The sequence below is a fragment of the Triticum urartu genome, chromosome 2 (assembly GCF_003073215.2).
Source record: "Triticum urartu cultivar G1812 chromosome 2, Tu2.1, whole genome shotgun sequence".
In the NCBI taxonomy this organism is placed as follows: Eukaryota; Viridiplantae; Streptophyta; class Magnoliopsida; order Poales; family Poaceae; genus Triticum; species Triticum urartu.
The window spans coordinates 690,504,165-690,523,600 of record NC_053023.1 but is presented as its reverse complement, the minus strand read 5'-3'; the positions used below and the strand labels follow the sequence as shown (position 1 = coordinate 690,523,600).

The window sequence follows — 19,436 nt, the reverse complement described above, 5'->3', positions numbered from 1 at the left end:
AGTTCCAGTTGCTGTGACAACTGTACGTCTGGTTAGGGCGGCTAGGTATTTAAACCCGAGGACACACAGTCCCGGACAACCAGTCCTGAACACGCAGCTCAGGACACCCAGTCCTCACCATATTCCCCTTGAGCTAAGGTCACACAGACCTCGCCCAATCACTCTGGTAAGTTTTCAAGGTAGACTCCCAAACCTTCACAGACTTCGTTCACCGGCAATCCACAATGTCTCTTGGATGCTCAGAACGCGACGCCTAACCGGCTGGAGGATTCACAGTCCTCAAGTGTAATAAGTCTTCAGATCACACAGACAAGAAGACTTAAGTGATGCCTAACACTCTTAGGCTCTGGGTGGTTAGGGCTTTATCCTCGCAAGGAATTCTCTCTCAAAGGCTTCGAGGTGGGTTGCTCTCCAACGACAAAAGCCGTACTCTAACTCTGAGCAGCCAACCGTTTATGGTTGTAGGGGGTGGGCTATTTATAGCCACTAGGCAACCCGACCTGATTTGTCCGAAATGACCGTGGGTCACTAAGGAACTGACACGTGTTCCAATGGTCAGATTTCAAACTCACGCGGCAGCTTTACTTGGGCTACAAGCAAAGCTGACTTGTCCGACTCTGGACAAGTTTCGCTCTCATAGTCTTCACTCGAAGACATAGGTTTTGGTTAAGCATCACTTCAGTCATTCTGACTGGTTCACTTGGACCCCACTTAATAGTACGGTGGTTCCTATGACTCAACAAAGAAGAAAAAGAACTACGAAAGATCTAAGTCTTCGAGCTCCATAGGCTTCATGCGATGTCTTCTCTTGTCATAGTATTCAATGTGAATATCTTCATATACCACCTTTGACATCAATGTCTTCATACATTTTTAGGGGTCATCTCTGGTAGGAAAACCGAATCAATGAGGGACTTCTACCTGTGTTATCCTGCAATTCTCACAAACACATTAGTCCCTCAACTAGGTTTGTCGTCAATACTCCAAAACCAACTAGGGGTGGCACTAGATGCACTTACAATCTCCCCCTTTTTGGTGATTGATGACAAACTAGTTGAAGTTTTCAATGGGGAATATAATATGTGAAATTGTAAAGGATAAGGAATTGTCTTCATAAGTTGCAAGGGCTCCCCCTGAAGATGTGCATATAAGTAATTTGCTTTTGGAATGCAAATGCACATGGCGGGTTGTACTTGTGGAGATCCTCTTCAACTTATGATGACAATCCATTATGCATGTGAAGGTATGTGAAGATAATGACATGCATAATGGAAAATGGATGTCTGCAAAATGATCTAAGTGCGGAATTTATCGTCGCACATGCGGAATTTATCATCGCATCACAAAGTGGTAAATAAGTAGCAGACGACCATTGAGTTTAAGTGTTACAACTCAAAGAACCAAATGTATCAAAACGAGAGTTGTAAACACGAAGCAAAATATAAAGCAACCGCCCATATCGACCCGCTTGAAGACTATCAAACTCATATGCTTCTCCCCCTTTTGTCAGTAAGGACCAAAAAGGTTTGAAGACATAGAGCATCTACTCGTTCCCATGAAGAGTAGATGAAGCAGCAGGGTCGTCGGTGGTGTTTGGCGGTGCAGAAGAGCTTGGAGCAGTGTCGAAGCGTGCTGAAGGAGGTGGTGGTGAAGTAGCATCGTCTTCATCCTCTATCACTTTGGCATTCATAGTTGTAGCAGAGGAGGAGAACTCAGAGTCTTCAAGAGATGGAGTTCGTCGCAGCACTGCCCTTCGAGGAGGTGTGGAGTCAAACTTGAAGCATTCAAAGAAGCCATCCTCTTGAAGATCATCTTCAGAGCACATCAACGTCAGCCCTTTCCATGTGCGTCGAGAGGTTTCATGGGCAACAAAAGCATTCTTGGTGGCAAGATTGCGAATGCGGTTGACATCCACCAAGAGGCTTTGCATTTGAAGCTTCAGCCAGTCATGATGCCTATCCTGTTTCTGATGAAGAGCCACCAGAAGCTCTCGGTCATTAAGAACACGAGTGCGCTTCTTGGGTCGTTGGGCAGTTGTGCTGTCGGTGGCTTCAGTAAGGGCAGGATGTGGTGCACATGTAGTTCCAGCCAAAGGATACACACGAGTGACTGCTTCAACTCCTTCAATGTTCTGAGAAAAACTTTGATGCTCCGCATTCTGAAGACTTAGAGGTTCCTTGGCAGGCTCAGGATAGATGGCTTCAATAGACATATCCACATCAGGCAGAAAGATCCGATGATTGCGAGCAGATGGCTGATATGAGATAGCGGAGTGAAGTTTGATCAGCCGCATTACCCATGGGGCGTAGAACTTCAAGCCAAAAAGATTAGAGCCTGATGCAGCAAGTTGGCGAATGAAGAAGTCCTATGCATTGAAGCATTTGCCATGAAGAATATAGAAGACCAAAGTCTTCATTGCACCTTCCAGCTTGGCATGTGGAGAGTGTCCTTTGATGGGCCAGAGAGTTCGCCGTATGATGTGATAAATAGTCCTTGGCAGATACTCTAGGTCTTCAACACAGAACTCTTTGGGATATGCAGCATCTTGGGGCAATGGCTTCATCATACTAAGCATCTGACTCATGTTAGGTTCAGGCTTCTGAAAGATGCTCTCCACAGCTTCACTGTGAAGTTGACAGCCAGATTCGTAGAGGTCGCCAGGAGTGGGTAGACCAATGAGCTCAATGATGTCAAAGGCTTTGGCTTCATGATGAACGTTTCCTGTCATCCACTCTAGGACCCAAGTCTTTGGATCTCTATTGTACCCGCGGATGTGAAGTGTGGCATAGAATTGGAGCAGCAACTCTTCATTCCAATGCTCTTGATCGGTGACGAACGGCAGCAATCCAACCTCCTTGAAGCAATCCAGAGCTTCTTCCAGGCATGGCAGACCAGCTATTGCTTCAATGTGAAGACGCTTGTGTGGGAAGATGCGACCTTGATTGTATAGAATGCAGGAGTAATAGCTTCGCTGCGGATAGCTCCAGAACCGATCAGATGATATTCTTTCCCTTGAGTAGGGGTTCCTGGAGCTATTGAAGAATGTGTTGTCTGCTCTGAATCCATTGACATTGAAGGATCCAGGTGCTGATGCAGGACCTGGAAACCTGGGCAATCTTGGGATTGGCTTATGTACCTGAGGCCTGTGCTCAACATGATAGTCGAACTGAGGACCGGCAGCAAGCGCAGGAACAGAAGCAGTGGGATCAGTGGCGTCGCTGACTTCTGGTGCTTGGGTTGGTGAAGGCTCCACATTAGCTTCAGCCATGACAACGTCAGTGGCTTCATTGGTGTTGGTGGTGGCAGCCTCAAGATTTTCAACCTCCACTTGACAAGCTGGAGAGTCGGTCACAGTCACGTTCTCCTCAAGAACAGCTTTTTGTTGGGACGGGGGTGTAGCAGCTTTTGGGGCTTCTTCTTCATCGGCTGATGCAGTCGGAATCTCTTCAGCAGCTTTAGCTTCAGACTCAGAGACTGGAGGCCTTGGTCCTTTGCGAAGCCTGCGCAATGCTGGCGACGCCTGTGGAGTTGGAGTTGGCTGGGCCTCAAAGTCTTCTTCCTCTTGTGGGCGATCAGCCCATGAAGCATCCTAAGAAATTGGCGTTAGAGGACGACCAATGCTGATGAGTTCGCTGTGTGTTAGCACAGGCGATGATACCTGTTGGTGCTCGAGCTGAGGAAGGACTGCATCATCTTCAACATGGTCATGGTGACCAATGTCTTCAGCAGCGATGGGATCAGCTGCTGGAAAGTCTTCAGCTTCATGAGCCTCTATGAAAGCAGGCTCATGGACAGTCAGTTGACGTTCTTGCAGTTCAGCGTCAGGGTGAACCATGGAGATGGGTTCAACAATCAAGGGCTCTGTGGGAGCAGCCCGTTCCTTCTTGGTCTTCCTTTTCTTCTTGGAGGGGGCAGTAGCAGAGGCTTCAGGATGTTTCCTCTTCCTGGCTTCAGCCTCAGCAGTCCTCGTCTTCTTCAGCTCTGAAGCGGTTGACCGGGCCTTTGGCTTCGAGCCAGTCATGCTAGTTGGGAAGACAATGGGATCTGCTTCCTGCCTTGGTGCGTTGGGTTTGGCCATAGTGGGCTTCTTCTTCTGCTTAGCAGCCATCCTGGGATCAATGCCCGGACGCCCAAGGGCCTTGCGCTTCTCAGCCTCGTTGTAGCCTTGCACACACTTGTCAGCCAGACTCTTCATGCGCTCCCGAGAACTCTGAGCTTCTGCGCGTTTCTTGAGAAAGGCTTCTTTGAGCTCGTGCAGCATAATCTTGAAGTTTTTCACCTCTTGCACGCTGAGCTTTGCCATATGCTTCTTGAACTGAGCCTTTACATAGTCAATCTTTTGCTTCAGTTTGACGATGCGCTGAGCGAGAGCTAGCTCTGAAGCAATGGCGCCATGGAAGGCGACACTGAGGCCAATGGGTAGTTGCAGATCTTCGAAGCTGATGTTGGGCGTGTCAAACCACTCATCAATGAAGTTGTGGATGATTGTCACGTCAAAGAGAGGCAGATCATTGAAGATTTCTGCTTCTTCTTTGCTCTTGATGAGTTGCTCAAGAGCGTCATCTGCAAGATCTTCATCACTGGACAGATCAATGGCATCGTTGCGCAGAATGGCAGCAGCTGTCAGCTCTTGGCCGGTGTGTGGTAGAGGCATCTTGACCTTCTGGGGCTTGGAGAAGCGTGACAAATCTTCAGACTGCACACTGTCTTCAGGAGGTGCAGTTGCCAATGGCTTCGCTCGTGAGATTTTTGGTGCAAAGGCAGGCTTGGAAGCTTTTGGCTGCTTCAGTTTCTTTGGCTTCGGCGCTGCAGGCGCTTCATCTGAGTCAGCGTCAAATGCAGGCTCATTTACGACAGTCCCTTGAACCACTATATGGGTGATGAGACCTTCAAGGTTGTAGAAGGGCCCAAGAAGATTGGGTTCAGCTTCGCGAGTTCCATCGGCACGGGGAGCAGAGGGACCAGGGTTGAAGTCTAATCCCAAAGACTTCTTGTTCTGCTTCGCTGAGTTCTGGGCAAACTGGAAGTTGCGCTTAAACAGATTGTCGTCACGACACCATAGCAGTGACGATGGGTCAGCATCCGCAGGCTGTGGTCCACGGACCATGCAGGGATAGAAGCCTTGTTCAATGGCTTCATCTCTGGTCCTGGGTTGAAGATTTTTGTAGAGGATGTCTCCCCATGGTCACTTAATGGCATTCTTTTCAGCATATTCCTTTGTCACAAATCTGTACTTGAACCACTGTTCTGCCCAATAGCGTCGAATCCATTGGATTCGTGTCTTGCGCTGATTGTAATCCTCTTCAGGATCTGTCTTGTACAGCTCTGAGAGGTCATTGGGCAGATCTCTTGATGTTTCTCCTCGACGCTTTCTACCACCCTTCCTTGCTGATTTCTCTGAAGCCATGAACTTTAAACTGAAAGGCTTCAATACGTTCAAAGGCTTCAAAGGTTTTCGCTTGCTGGACAAACAGGAACTGGCTTCGGGAGAATTTATGTGATGCTGTAAGTATTCTGCAAATGAATGCAGACTATGAGAACCAAGGGATTCTCCCACGGACATGTACCTGTGACAGCCTTAAGGTGCGAGGGAAGGGGAAGAGGTCATATGCATTCTCAGAAGATTTTTAAGATAAATCAGTTTAGAAGACATTGACCTCATCGTGCGAAGACATTCACTCATAGATAAGGAGTTGGTTCCAGATTTGTACGAATCCATGGATCAGTACAAGTGAGGAATCTAACTACTTTGTGAAATACAAGTGAATATACTAGGCATATTATGAGATGCAGTATGTAAGAGATCCAACTTGTGTGAACAGAAACTGCTTGTGGTAGAAAGTGACGAAGCTATAGGATCAAGGGGGCTGTAAAAAGGAAGTTTTATTTACCACACGAAGAACTGCTAGACGGAGTGGAAGAGGAGGCCGAGCAGTTCGATCGTCCGTGCCCTAACTTGGCGAGGGAGGACACCTACGGCGACGGCGGAGAAGACGATGTCCGCGGTCGGCGTGAAGACGGCGTCGGAGAGGTTGCGGCAGCGAAGCGCTTCATCGCCGGCGTCGTCGAGGGCTAGCGGTGGCGCTAGGGTTCGTGTGAGAGTGGAAGAAGAGATAATGACTGCTGTGAGGTGTGTATTTATAGGTACAGGGGTGGCACTGCGTTATTACACAGGTGCCCCTGGCGATTCACATCTGAGGAACACGTGGCCATCATGCAGCATATCGGGGGTTGTTCCACGTCCCACACACGCCTGGATTGTCGGGTGGTCGTTCCCACTTCTCCGGGTTTCAGGTGAAGGAATGAGCATTGAAAATGGTCTTAATGTTTGTCTCTGTATCTTCTGCTGACAAGGACGCAGAGAAGTCATTCGACAATTTCAATAGAATGCATATGACTTGGAGAGATAGAGTTTGAGATAGAAAGCATAGAGAGGTTAGGGTCCGATCACATTCACTTAGTTCAAAAGATTCAACAAGAAGACATAGCTATAAGTGAATGCTGTAGAGGACAGAACTAGTATATATATATATATATATATATATTCAACATAGTGAAGATAAACATGAAGACATGTTGAGACTTAAGCCAAACCAAATGTGAAGACATAGCAAATGTAACGCCATGAGTGAAACACTTCGAATAGAACCTTTGGTGGTGGAGTTACCCACCGTATAGGAAGTATTAGACCAAGACACGACGCACAATTATTGTGGCGCTCCGAAGTCAAATTCCACATTAATGTATTCACACTTAGAATGTATGTCTTCATTGATTGAAGATATACTTTACTTCGTGTGTTGCACATCTAAGTCATCAATCTGCATAAGTGTTAGGATGTGTGCCTGATCACAGGACATTTGAGGATTCCAAGATATTTAGCTCACACCGTAACTTGCAAAATCTCTTCTCATCCAAGGGCTTGGTGAAGATATCTGCCAATTGCTCTTCAGTGTTGACGTGTATGATATCAATATCTTCCTTCACAACATGATCTCTGAGAAAGTGATGACGAATTTCAATGTGCTTTGTCTTCGAGTGCTGAACTGGGTTGTTGGCAATCTTGATGGCGCTTTCATTGTCACAGTAGAGTGGCACTTGCTTCAGATGAATGCCATAGTCCTTGAGTGTTTGCTTCATCCACAGAAGCTAAGCACAACAAGATCCAGTAGCAATGTATTCAGATTCAGCAGTGGAGAGAGATACACAGTTCTGCTTCTTTGAAGACCAACATACAAGTGATCGTCCCAGAAAGTGACATGTGCCTGATGTAGACTTGCGATCCACTTTGTCACCAGCATAATCAGCATCCGAGTATCCAACCAGATCAAACTCTGAGCCCTTTGGATACCATAATTCTAGAGTTGGGGTGTGAGCCAAATATCGAAGATTTCGCTTCACAGCTAAGTGATGCGACTCCTTTGGTGCCGCTTGGAATCGAGCACACATGTAAACACTAAGCATAATATCTGGCCTAGATGCACATAGATAAAGTAAAGAACCAATCATGGAGAGGTATACCTTTTGATCGAACTCTTTACCATTGTCGTCGGGACCCAGATGATGTTTGGCTGGCATTGGCGTCGTGAAGCCTTTGCAGTCTTGCATACCGAACTTCTTCAGGCAATCTTTGAGATACTTCTCTTGAGATATGAAGATGCCGTTGCGTTGCTGTCGTATTTGAAGACCGAGAAAGAACTTCAGCTCTCCCATCATGGACATCTGATATTGCTCTTGCATCATATATCCAAACTCTTCACTGTACTTCTGATTGGTGCAGCCGAAGATGATGTCATCCACATATATTTGGCACACAAACAGTTCACCATCATATGTCTGTTGGAAATATGCCCTAGAGGCAATAATAAAAGCATTATTATTATATTTCCTTGTTCATGATAATTGTCTTTATTCATGCTATAATTGTGTTATCCGGAAATCGTAATACATGTGTGAATAATAGACACCAACATGTCCCTAGTAAGCCTCTAGTTGACTAGCTCGTTGATCAACAGATAGTCATGGTTTCCTGACTATGGACATTGGATGTCATTGATAACGAGATCACATCATTAGGAGAATGATGTGATGGACAAGACCCAATCCTAAACATAGCACAAGATCGTATAGTTCATTTGCTAGAGTTTTCCATTGTCAAGTATCCTTTCCTTAGACCATGAGATCGTGTAACTCCTGGATACCGTAGGAGTGCTTTGGGTATACCAAACGTCACAACGTAACTGGGTGACTATAAAGGTATACTACGGGTATCTCCGAAAGTGTCTGTTGGGTTGCCACGGATCAAGACTGGGATTTGTCACTCCGTATGACGGAGAGGTATCACTGGGACCACTCGGTAATGCATCATCATAATGAGCTCAAAGTGACCAAGTGTCTGGTCACGGGATCATGCATTACGGTATGAGTAAAGTGACTTGCCGGTAACGAGATTGAACGAGGTATTGGGATACCAACGATCGAATCTCGGGCAAGTAACATACCGATTGACGAATGGAATTGTATACGGGGTTGCTTGAATCCTCGACATAGTGGTTCATCCGATGAGATCATCGAGGAGCATGTGGGAGCCAACATGGGTATCCAGATCCCGCTGTTGGTTATTGACCAGAGAGCGATCTCGGTCATGTCTACATGTCTCCCGAACTCGTAGGGTCTACACACTTAAGGTTCGGTGACGCTAGGGTTGTAGGGATATGTATATGCAGTAACCCAAATGTTGTTCGGAGTCCCGGATGAGATCCCGGACATCACGAGGAGTTTCGGAATGGTCCGGAGGTAAAGAATTATATATAGGAAGTGCTATTTCAGCCATCGGGACAAGTTTCGGGGTCACCGGTATTGTACCGGGACCACCGGAAGGGTCCCGGGGGTCCACCGGGTGGGGCCACCTATCTCGGAGGGCCCCATGGGCTGAAGTGGGAAGGGATCCAGCCCAAAGTGGGCTGGGGCACCACTTCCCCCTAGGGCCCATGCGCCTAGGGTGGGGGAAACCCTAAAGGAAGAGTCCTAGGAGGGGAAGGCACCTCCTAGGTGCCTTGGGGAGGAGGGATTCCTCCCCTTGGCCGCACCCCCTAGGAGATTAGATCTCCTAGGGCCGGCGCCCCCCCCTTGGCCCTCCTATAGATAGCGGGGAGATGGAGGACTTCTTACCCCTTGCCTTTGGTGCCTCCCTCTCCCTCTCCAACACCTCCTCCTCTTCCATAGTGCTTGGTGAAGCCCTGCCGGAGTACTGCAGCTCCATCACCACCACGCCGTCGTGCTGCTGCTGGAGCCATCTTCCTCAACCTCTCCTTCCCCCTTGCTGGATCAAGAAGAAGGAGACGTTACGCTGACCGTACGTGTGTTGAACGCGGAGGTGCCGTCCGTTCGGCGCTAGGATCTCCAGTGATTTGGATCACGTCGAGTACGCCTTCCTCATCCCCGTTCTTTGAACGCTTCTGCTCGTGATCTACAAAGGTATGTAGATGCAATCCGATCACTCGTTGCTAGATGAACTCCTAGATGGATCTTGGTGAAACCGTAGGAAATTTTTGTTTTCTGCAACGTTCTCCAACAATGTCTTCGTGAAGAGAGTGGGATCGAGGGAACCAGGTATGAAGCCTTTGCTCTTCAGGAAGTATTTGAGTGTGTCATACCAAGCCCGAGGGGCTTGTTTGAGGCCATACAGTGCCTTGTTGAGCTTGTATACCATGTCAGGATGTTTTGGATCTTCAAAGCCAGGCGGTTGTGCAACATACACTTCTTCTTCAATCTTGCCATTGAGAAAGGCGCTCTTCACATCCATTTGATATAGAAGTATGTTATGATGATTTGCATAGGTTAGCAGTATGCGTATGGCTTCCAGTCTAGCCACAGGAGCAAATGTTTCATCGAAGTCAATGCCTTCCACTTGAGCATATCCTTGAGCAACAAGACGAGCTTTGTTTCTGACAACTTGACCATGCTCATCTTGCTTGTTGCGGTATATCCATTTGGTGCCTATTATGTTGTGCTTCCGAGGATCAGGACGCTTAACCAGTTCCCATACATTATTCAGCTCAAACTGTTGAAGCTCTTCTTGCATAGCTTGAATCCATTCAGGTTCCATGAAGGCTTCTTCAACTTTCTTGGGTTCTGTTATTAGACGAATGCGATGTGCCCACAGAAATTTGCTAGCTGAGTTGCCCTTGAACGAGTGAGCGGACCAGGGGCATTGATGCTATCAATTATTCTCTCAATCTGCACTTCATTGGCAACACGAGGATGTACAGGGCGAAGGTTTTGCTCTTGCTGATCATTGTCATTGTTAGTGGGATTGTCTTCAGGCTGAGCATTGTCTTCAGGTTGATCAGGTGTGGAGATGATAAGTTCCTCTTCAGGTTGAGCTTCAGAGGGTATGATTTCTCCAGTTCCCATAAGGTTGATTGATTCGCTGGATGGAACTTCATCTAGCACATTTGGGAGATGCTCTCTTTGTGAGCCGTTAGTCTCATCAAACCGCACATCCACTGTTTCAACCACTTTATAATGAAAGATATTGAAGACTCTGTAGGAGTGCGAATCCTTTCCATATCCAAGCATAAAACCCTCATGTGCTTTTGGTGCAAATTTTGAAGTGTGATGTGGATCCTTGATCCAGCACCTGGCTCCAAATACTCTGAAGTAACTAACATTTGGCTTCTTGCCAGTAAGGAGCTCATAAGATGTCTTGTTCAGAAGCTTGTGAAGATAAATACGATTGATTGTATGGCATGCAGTATCAATGGCTTCAGGCCAGAATTTTCTTGGAGTCTTGTATTCATCAAGCATCGTTCGGGCCATCTCAATGAGTGTTCTGTTCTTGCGTTCGACGACGCCATTCTGCTGTGGCGTGTACGGAGCTGAGAATTCATGTGTGATGCCCAAAGTATCAAGATATGTATCAAGGCCAGTGTTCTTGAATTCAGTGCCATTGTCACTTCTGATATGCTTTATCTTGGCGCCATAATTGTTCATTGCTCGATTGGCGAAGCGTCTGAAGATATCCTGCACTTCAGTCTTGTAGAGGATTATGTGCACTCAAGTATATCTAGAATAATCATCAACAATGACAAAGCCATAGAGACAAGCAGTAGTAGTAAGAGTTGAGTAATGAGTGGGACCGAAAAGATCCATGTGAAGCAGTTCGAAGGGTCGAGTGGTTTTCATGATTGTCTTCGAGGGATGTTTGACCCTCGTCATCTTTCCTGCTTCACAGGCACCACATAAGTGATCTTTCTTGAACTTGACGCCCTCGATGCCTATGACATGCTTCTTCTTTGCAAGGGTGTGGAGGTTCCTCATGCCAGCATGCCCTAGCCTCCGATGCCAGAGCCAGCATTCTGAAACTTTTGCTAGAAGACATACGGCAAGCTGTGGTCCTGCTGAGAAATCTACCACATAGAAATCATCTTTCCGATACCCTTACTTTTACCAGTGTCAGCAAATGTGATGTGACTCTTGTCGGATGGACGTAGGGTTGAGTCCATAAGAAGGCTTCTTTTGCCAGTCATATGATTGGTACACCCACTATCAATAATCCATTCTGAAGATGCTGGTGTCGTACCCTACAGTGCAGTTAAGGGGATAGGCTTCACGAAGAGAATTGTGAAGCAAAACATTTGATGAACCAGTGGGTTATGAAAGCTTAGATCCAGATTAGGACTAATAGGGAGAGTAGCAAGCGATTCAGGAACGAAGTACATAGTAAGACCATTCGGGCATTTGATCTTGCGCCCTACAAGATGTTTAAGGTCCCCAGCAATAGCGTCAGACGATTTTGGTTTTCTGCTGGAGACCTTTCCCTGCAAAAGAGAGTTAAGCTTTCTTAACCACCCACATCTTCAAGGGTGGCTTAGAAGCAATAAGTCTAAGTGCAGCATCTGAGAACTTTGGCTTTGGAGCCCTAGCAAGCAGTCTTGCAGGCGGACAATAGTACTCATAAGAATAAGTAGAATAGTTCTTGGTCTTATGAACATGGCGGTTTGATGAACCGTGCTCATATTCATAGGCCTGAGTATGGTTTCCCTGCAAAATATTTGCGTTAGTGTGACTCAGGTGAGTCCTCTGTCTGTATGAAGCCTTTGGACCGTATGAAGCCTGTGGTCTGGGGTTTGTCTTCTTCACGTGTGGTGTCATGATGACATTCACAGGAAGATTCTCCAGACACTTTTTCGGAACCCAGATCTTCTTCATAGGCGGTCCATTCCTGCAGTTAGTACCAATGTACCTGGCAAACACTTCACCATTCTGATTCTTAAACAGTTTATAGTTTGCATCAAAGGATTCATCAATGACAATGGGGTTTGCACAAGTGAAGCCAGATAGAGTGGATGGATCTGCTGAAGATTCCTTTGAAGCAACCCATGTGGTTTTGGGGTACTGCTCAGGTTTCCAGTAAGAGCCATCAGCATTCATTTTCCTTACGAACCCAACACCCTCTTTCCTCGGGTTTCAGTTCAAGATCTGTTTTTTGAGGACATCACATAGTGTCTGATGCCCTTTAAGACTTTTGTACATCCCTGTTTCAAGCAATGTCTTCAACCTAGCATTCTCATCAGCAATAGCAGTGGTATCCTCAGCAGAGGGGTTAGTTTCCACATCAACAGTTGAAGATATTGCAACAGTAGTAGCAGTAGAACATTCAGCAACAGAAGTAGTATTATCACGCTCAATGCATTTAAGACATGGTGGTTCAAATCCTTCCTGAGCGGAACTAATCTATTTGGCGCGAAGTGACTCATTTTCCTTTTGAAGATCTTCATGAGCCGCTCTCAATTTCTCAAGATCTTGCTTCCTTTGAAGATAATCATAGGAAAGCTTTTCATGAGTTGTTGAGAGCGTTTCATGACGACTTTCAAGTTCCTCATACTTAACGTGAAGATTTTTTATGTCTTAATTAAGAACTCAGAATGAGTCATTTCAGCGCCTAACAGATCATCACTTTTGTCTAACAGTTTTTGAATATGTTCCATGGCTTTCTGTTGTTCAGTTGCAATTTTAGCAAGTGTTTTGTAGCTGGGTTTTGAACCACAATCAGTGTCATCGTCACTAGATGTTTGATAGTGAGTAGTGCGTGTGTTTACCTTGGCACCGCGTGCCATGAAGCAGTAGGTAGGAGCGGAGTAGTCCTTGTCATTTGCATTGGTGTCGATGATGAAGTCATTGTCTTCAGTGTTGAAGATGGACTTGGCAACGTATGCTGTAGCCAGACTTGCGACGCCAGAATCAGACTCCTCCTCAGATTCCACCTCCGCCTCCTCAGAAGCGGACTCCTCCTCTGAATCCATTTCCTTGCCAACAAACACACGTGCCTTGCCAGATGAGCTCTTCTTGTGTGATGAAGACTTTGAGGAAGACTTTGAGTATTTCTTCTTCTTCTTGTCGTCAGAGTCATATTTCTTGCTCTTCTTCTTATTTTTGTTCTCATTGTCCCATTGCGGACACTTAGAGATGAAGTGGCCAGGTTTCTTGCACTTGTGACATGTTTTCTTCTTGTAGTCATGAGCAGAAGCTTCATCATTTCTTGAGCTTGATCGGGAAGACTTTCTGAAACCTTTCTTCTTGGTGAATTTTTGGAACTTCTTCACAAGCATAGCAAGTTCCCTTCCAATGTCTTCAGGATCATCAGAACTGCTGTCAGATTCTTCTTCAGATGAGGAGACAGTTTTTGCCTTCAAGGCACGAGTTCGCCCATAGTTTGGACCGTAGATATCTATTTTCTCAGAAAGCTGAAACTCATGTGTGTTGAGCCTCTCAAGTATGTCAGACGGATCGAGTGTCTTGAAATCAGGACGTTCCTGAATCATCAGGGCTAGGGTGTCAAACGAACTGTCAAGTGATCTCAGTAGTGTCTTGACGACTTCATGCTTGGTGATCTCAGTAGCGCCAAGGGCTTGAAGCTCATTTGTGATGTCAGTGAGTCGATCAAATGTGAGCTGGACATTCTCATTGTCATTTCTCTTGAAGCGGTTGAAGAGGTTGCGAAGGACACTGATTCTCTGATCTCTCTGGGTTGAGACGCCTTCGTTGACTTTGGAGAGCCAGTCCCAGACTAGCTTAGATGTTTCCAAAGCACTCACGCGGCCATACTGTCCTTTGGTCAGATGACCACAGATGATATTCTTGGCAGTAGAGTCCAGTTGAATGAACTTCTTGACGTCAGCAGCAGTGACACCTTCTCCAGCCTTGGGAACGCCGTTCTTGACGACATACCATAGGTCGACGTCAATGACTTCAAGATGCATGCGCATCTTATTCTTCCAGTAGGGATATTCAGTTCCATCGAAGACGGGGCATGCAGCGGAGACTTTAATTATCCCTGCAGTCGACATAGCTAAAACTTCAGGTGGTTAAACCGAATCACACAGAATAAGGGAGTACCTTGCTCTGATACCAATTGAAAGTGCGTTATATCGACTAGAGGGGGGTGAATAGGCGATTTTTATGAAAGTCTTCAAAACATGGAAGTTATGAAGACAAACGATAGAAATAAACCTATTGCCATGCAGCGGAAGGTAGACTACATTAAGCAAACCATAGTCAAGTATTCAATGGAGTGAAAGCACAATGACTAATAGCAGCAATGTAGTAAGGATCAGGTAGGAAGATATTATGAAGCCAAACAGAACATGCAATCACTCAGTGAAGACAAAAGATAGTGCAATCATACAATGACTTCACAAGGACCAACAGTAAGTAAAGGGAAGGGAAGGATGAAACCAGTGACTCGTTGAAGACAATGATTTGTTGGACCAGTTCCAGTTCCAGTTGCTGTGACAACTGTACGTCTGGTTAGGGCGGCTAGGTATTTAAACCTGATGACACACAGTCCCGGACACCCAGTCCTGAACACGCAGCTCAGGACACCCAGTCCTCACCGTATTCCCCTTGAGCTAAGGTCACACAGACCTCGCCCAATCACTCTGGTAAGTTTTCAAGGTAAACTCTCAAACCTTCACAGACTTCGTTCACCGGCAATCCACAATGTCTCTTGGATGCTCAAAACGCGATGCCTAACCGGCTGGAGGATTCACAGTCCTCAAGTGTAATAAGTCTTCAGATCACATAGACAAGAAGACTTAAGTGATGCCTAACACTCTTAGACTCTGGGTGGTTAGGGCTTTATCCTCGCAGGGAATTCTCTCTCAAAGGCTTCGAGGTGGGTTGCTCTCCAACGACAAAAGCCGTACTCTAACTTTGAGCAGCCAACCGTTTATGGTTGTAGAGGGTGGGCTATTTATAGCCACTAGGCAACCCGACCTGATTTGTCCGAAAAGACCCTGGGTCACTAAGGAACTAACACGTGTTCCAACGGTCAGATTTCAAACTCACGCGGCAGCTTTACTTGGGCTACAAGCAAAGCTGACTTGTCCGACTCTGGACAAATTTCGCTCTCATAGTCTTCACTCGAAGACATAGGTTTTGGTTAAGCATCACTTCAGTCATTCTGACTGGTTCACTTGGACCCCACTTAACAGTACGGTGGTTCCTATGACTCAACAAAGAAGAAAAAGAACTACGAAAGATCTAAGTCTTCGAGCTCCATAGGCTTCATGCGATGTCTTCTCTTGTCATAGTCTTCAATGTGAATATCTTCATATACCACCTTTGACATCAATGTCTTCATACATTTTTAGGGGTCATCTCTGGTAGGAAAACCGAATCAATGCCGGACTTCTACCTGTGTTATCCTGCAATTCTCACAAACACATTAGTCCCTTAACTAGGTTTGTCGTCAATACTCCAAAACCAACTAGGGGTGGCACTAGATGCACTTACGGCACGTCATGCCTAGTACGCCCCCTCCCCACTCGGTAAGGAAGGAAGTCAACTCTCTTCCTCCTAGGATATAAAAGGGATGACAAGCGATGGAAAAAAGGAGAGAACTAGAACCGAGCGATGGAAAAAAGGAGAGAACTAGAACACACAAGGTGCCCCTCCACCTGTTGTAAGCAGAGAGCCCTTTTCCCTCTTGATACACAAGAAAATAAACACACCTCAGAACAAGGGGGATTAAACTGAAGCTAGTGGCCTGAACCTGGTTAAGCTGCCTTTGTCGTAACTCGTAATGTGATGGGGGTGTTTTAACCCCTGACCGGATAATTTAGGAGCTCATCTGTAGCTTCGATATCAACAATCACCCATCGGCACACCTAGATTAGAGAATGGACACATGTCCGTTGACATTTCAACCTTTCTTCTTCAGTTTAGTTGGCTTGGAGGATTAGTTAATTGGATACCCAATCTGCATATATTTTTCAAAGTCGTTGCTTCTACTTGCATCATCATATGGGCCTGAAGCGGTGTAAGTAAGGCATGGGCGTTGGATCAAAGATCAACGGCGAGAACTAAGCAAAGTGAATTGAGACAGTACTTAACTGAAGAAATAAGACAATTGCACAGATTCAGGCCCAGCTCCTAATAGGTAGGAGCTGTCGTTAGGTTTTGTACAGTATGTGAGCAAAGGAGAAAACGAGCACAATCGAACCAAAAGCAAACCCACAAGGTTATTTTGTACATTGAGTAACGTTGGCAAAAAGAAGTCGTTATACACTGAATAACTGTAAATTCCAAAATAAAGCCATAGCCTAGGACATTCATTCTACCAATTTGTGGTTACGGACTGAGAGTCCGAGAACAGTATCCGCTCCACCGGTTCACATGCCCATCGATCCACCCTTGATCAGCCGACCAGACTAGCGGCGCCTCATGTACACTCGACAAGAGACCACCGCCGCGGGCACCAAGACGCAAGCGGAGACGAGAACCGCACGGCGGACCTGCGATGAGCGCTGCTGCCTCTTGAGCCATCCGGGTGTCCTCCGCGGATTGGTCCGCACCACCTGATTGCAACAGAGAGCCAACAAGTACGTATAAGATACCAGGAGTATATATGGGCGTTTCAGAGCACTATTGATGGCTGCATATGCATCATCTCATCTCAACACACGCCCTTGGTTATCTATGTTATATTATTCAGCTCAAGCCTAGCTAGGCGAATGATGAAAGAAGCAAACGTGAAAATACTGCATGTGCAGATCAGCTTATAATTTGTACACATTGTGGCGATGAGTCGGGATAGTGGTGATGCCAAAGGCAAGAATATATCGGCTTTAGACATAGTTAAACATGCATGCTCTTTAGTTTGAAGGATTCTCAAACATAGTCACGGATCCTCTTTTCGCAACGTTCTCAAAACATGCGAATGTTTGGTACCTTTTTTGTTTGAAATGATATTTGGAATCTATTGATACTAGACCTTACATCATATCAAATGAAAAAAGTGAAAAAAAATATGCGAAGAATTTCATGTTGGTCCACCGCTGGCTGGGGTGTGGATTCTTTTCGGAAAAAGAAGATCTACTTATAAGAATCAAAATCCTGTAAAATGTCAAAATTCATTTGAATCGCAGGAGCCTCTCTCTATACTATCGTAAACTTCATATGTGTATGTATGTGTAAAATTAGTGGTGTTTCTTGAAAGACCGGCCCTGTAACCAACATGTTCAACACATGGAATCACCACTGAGCTTGGTGGTTTAGCAAGTTGTGCAATGGGTACGCTAGTGGTTTAAAAATCAATATATTTTAACACGTAAAAAGAGTTCTTATGTAAATTTCTCCTACCTCTGGCAACGGCAAATTTTCTTGTAAAATTTCTGACATGACCTCCGGACAGCTTGTCACAAGGTGCTTGAATCCATCGGTCTTCTTGACATCACCGAACACATCCCGTGAAGACATAAAGTCAATGCAAACGTCTTTCAGTCGCTCGCGACAATGCTGCTTCGCTAAAGTTAGGGTGGTTGCAACTGTCTGCACGTCAATGCCTCGGCATAGCTCTCCTTCACACATGGCCGCTAGCCTGTCCAACCCGTACCGATCCGCGGCAACCATCAAATGCTGCAGTGTCGTGTTCTTCCTGACATCACGATTATCCGGCAGGGCATCTGTGTATATAAAGTGAAGAAGCGCCTTGAATACAAAGGGCTCCACGTCATCAATGTTGATGCGCTGCATATTGTTCTCTTTCATCGGACCGAAGAGCTCCGCCCTAAAGAACGGCGTCCGAGCGGCCAACACAGCTCTATGAGCCTGAAACGATTGGTCGCCCACGACGAACGTCACATCCGTGCCTTCCCCGTCCTTCAACATGTTCCCAAAGTCTTGGTGAAAGTTGGACGGCGGGATCGGGACGATGAAGGCGCTCACATCTTCCATGTGGCGCTCTTTCAAGACCGTGAAGACACATCTGATGGTGAAGCAGTCGTCTTTGAGGGCACGCAGCTTGGACTTGGGAACAAAGCCCTCGTAGCCCCAGCTCGCAACCATGGAGGTAAAGGTGTGCCGCAGGCTCGGTTGCTCAACGACTTGGCCATCCTTGCCCCATATGCTCAGAGTGTACTTGGTCATCACCTCCACCCCTGGTTGTCCTCTACGGAGACGGAGGAAGGCCGCCGGTGTGTCGGCGTGGGCACATCCGGCCTCGTTCTTCTTGAGTCCGTCGGGGTAGAACATGATGTCCCAGTCGCATCCGCCGGCGCTGAACGTGCTCGACGTGACCCAGCTGCCGGCGCCCATGCCGTCGATCAGCGAGAAGTCGGCGATCTCGAAGTTGTGTATCACGGTGTCGCCCTCCGTGTAACATCGTGACCACGTCTCGGGCGCGTAGAGTTTCGCCGGAGAAGAACCTATGATGTTTCCCATGGCGAAGGGCAGGAGGTCGATCGAGCTGGGCAACGATCGTATCATATACGCGTCGGCCGGAATAAACTTGTAGGCTAAGCCAGAAGAGTTAAGAGTCCGCGTCCGGGACGTACTACAAGTGATGGAAAACATACCACCTTCCAAAGATGGTTGCCCGACAAACAACGTCGGGATTGGAAGGCCTCGCCAGGAGACCTCGGCGTCAAATAGTTGAGGAAGTGGGGAGCCTCTATTTGTCAATTAACTGAAAAAACGAGTGCATCACTCACTTCTAATAGGGACCGTCAGATCTTCATACAACCACGCAGAATAGATCGTTCTACTGTTCATCGTCTTCCTTCCTTCCTTCTTCTTCCTCCCGATCCACCAGCCTACCCCCCCCCCCCCCCCCCCCCCCCCCCCCCCCCCCCCCCCCCCCCCCCCCCCCCCCCCCCCCCCCCGGGCTCCCCACCGTCGTTGCTAGCCACCACCCCGTCCATCCCTCTAAGCCTGGGACCACCCAAGAGAACCTCCGGCGATCCCGTGCACCCTCACCCCTAAGATAGATACTAGGGCCATTACTTCACTCTAAGATAGAAGGTGGGCTAGTACTTCTCCGGCGAGGTCCGGTCAAGATGGAAGGAAGAAGGAGAAGGAGGGAAGAAAGAAAAAAGTTACTTACGCGAGAAGGATTTTCAGGAACATGAGAAATAGCAAATCCAGAGGAAGTG

General features: G+C 46.8%; 1 protein-coding gene across 1 annotated transcript; it reads right to left on the bottom strand.

Moving 5' to 3' along the window:
• Positions 1–16,715: 16,715 nt before the first annotated feature.
• On the bottom strand, positions 16,716–18,726 carry LOC125537925 (BTB/POZ and MATH domain-containing protein 3-like). Its single transcript, XM_048701247.1, has 2 exons — positions 17,647–18,726; positions 16,716–16,862 (listed from the first exon to the last, which is right to left on the bottom strand). Exons 1-2 carry the CDS (start codon positions 18,724–18,726, stop codon positions 16,716–16,718), a joined length of 1,227 nt encoding a protein of 408 aa, XP_048557204.1.
• Between the last annotated feature and the right edge of the window lie 710 nt (positions 18,727–19,436).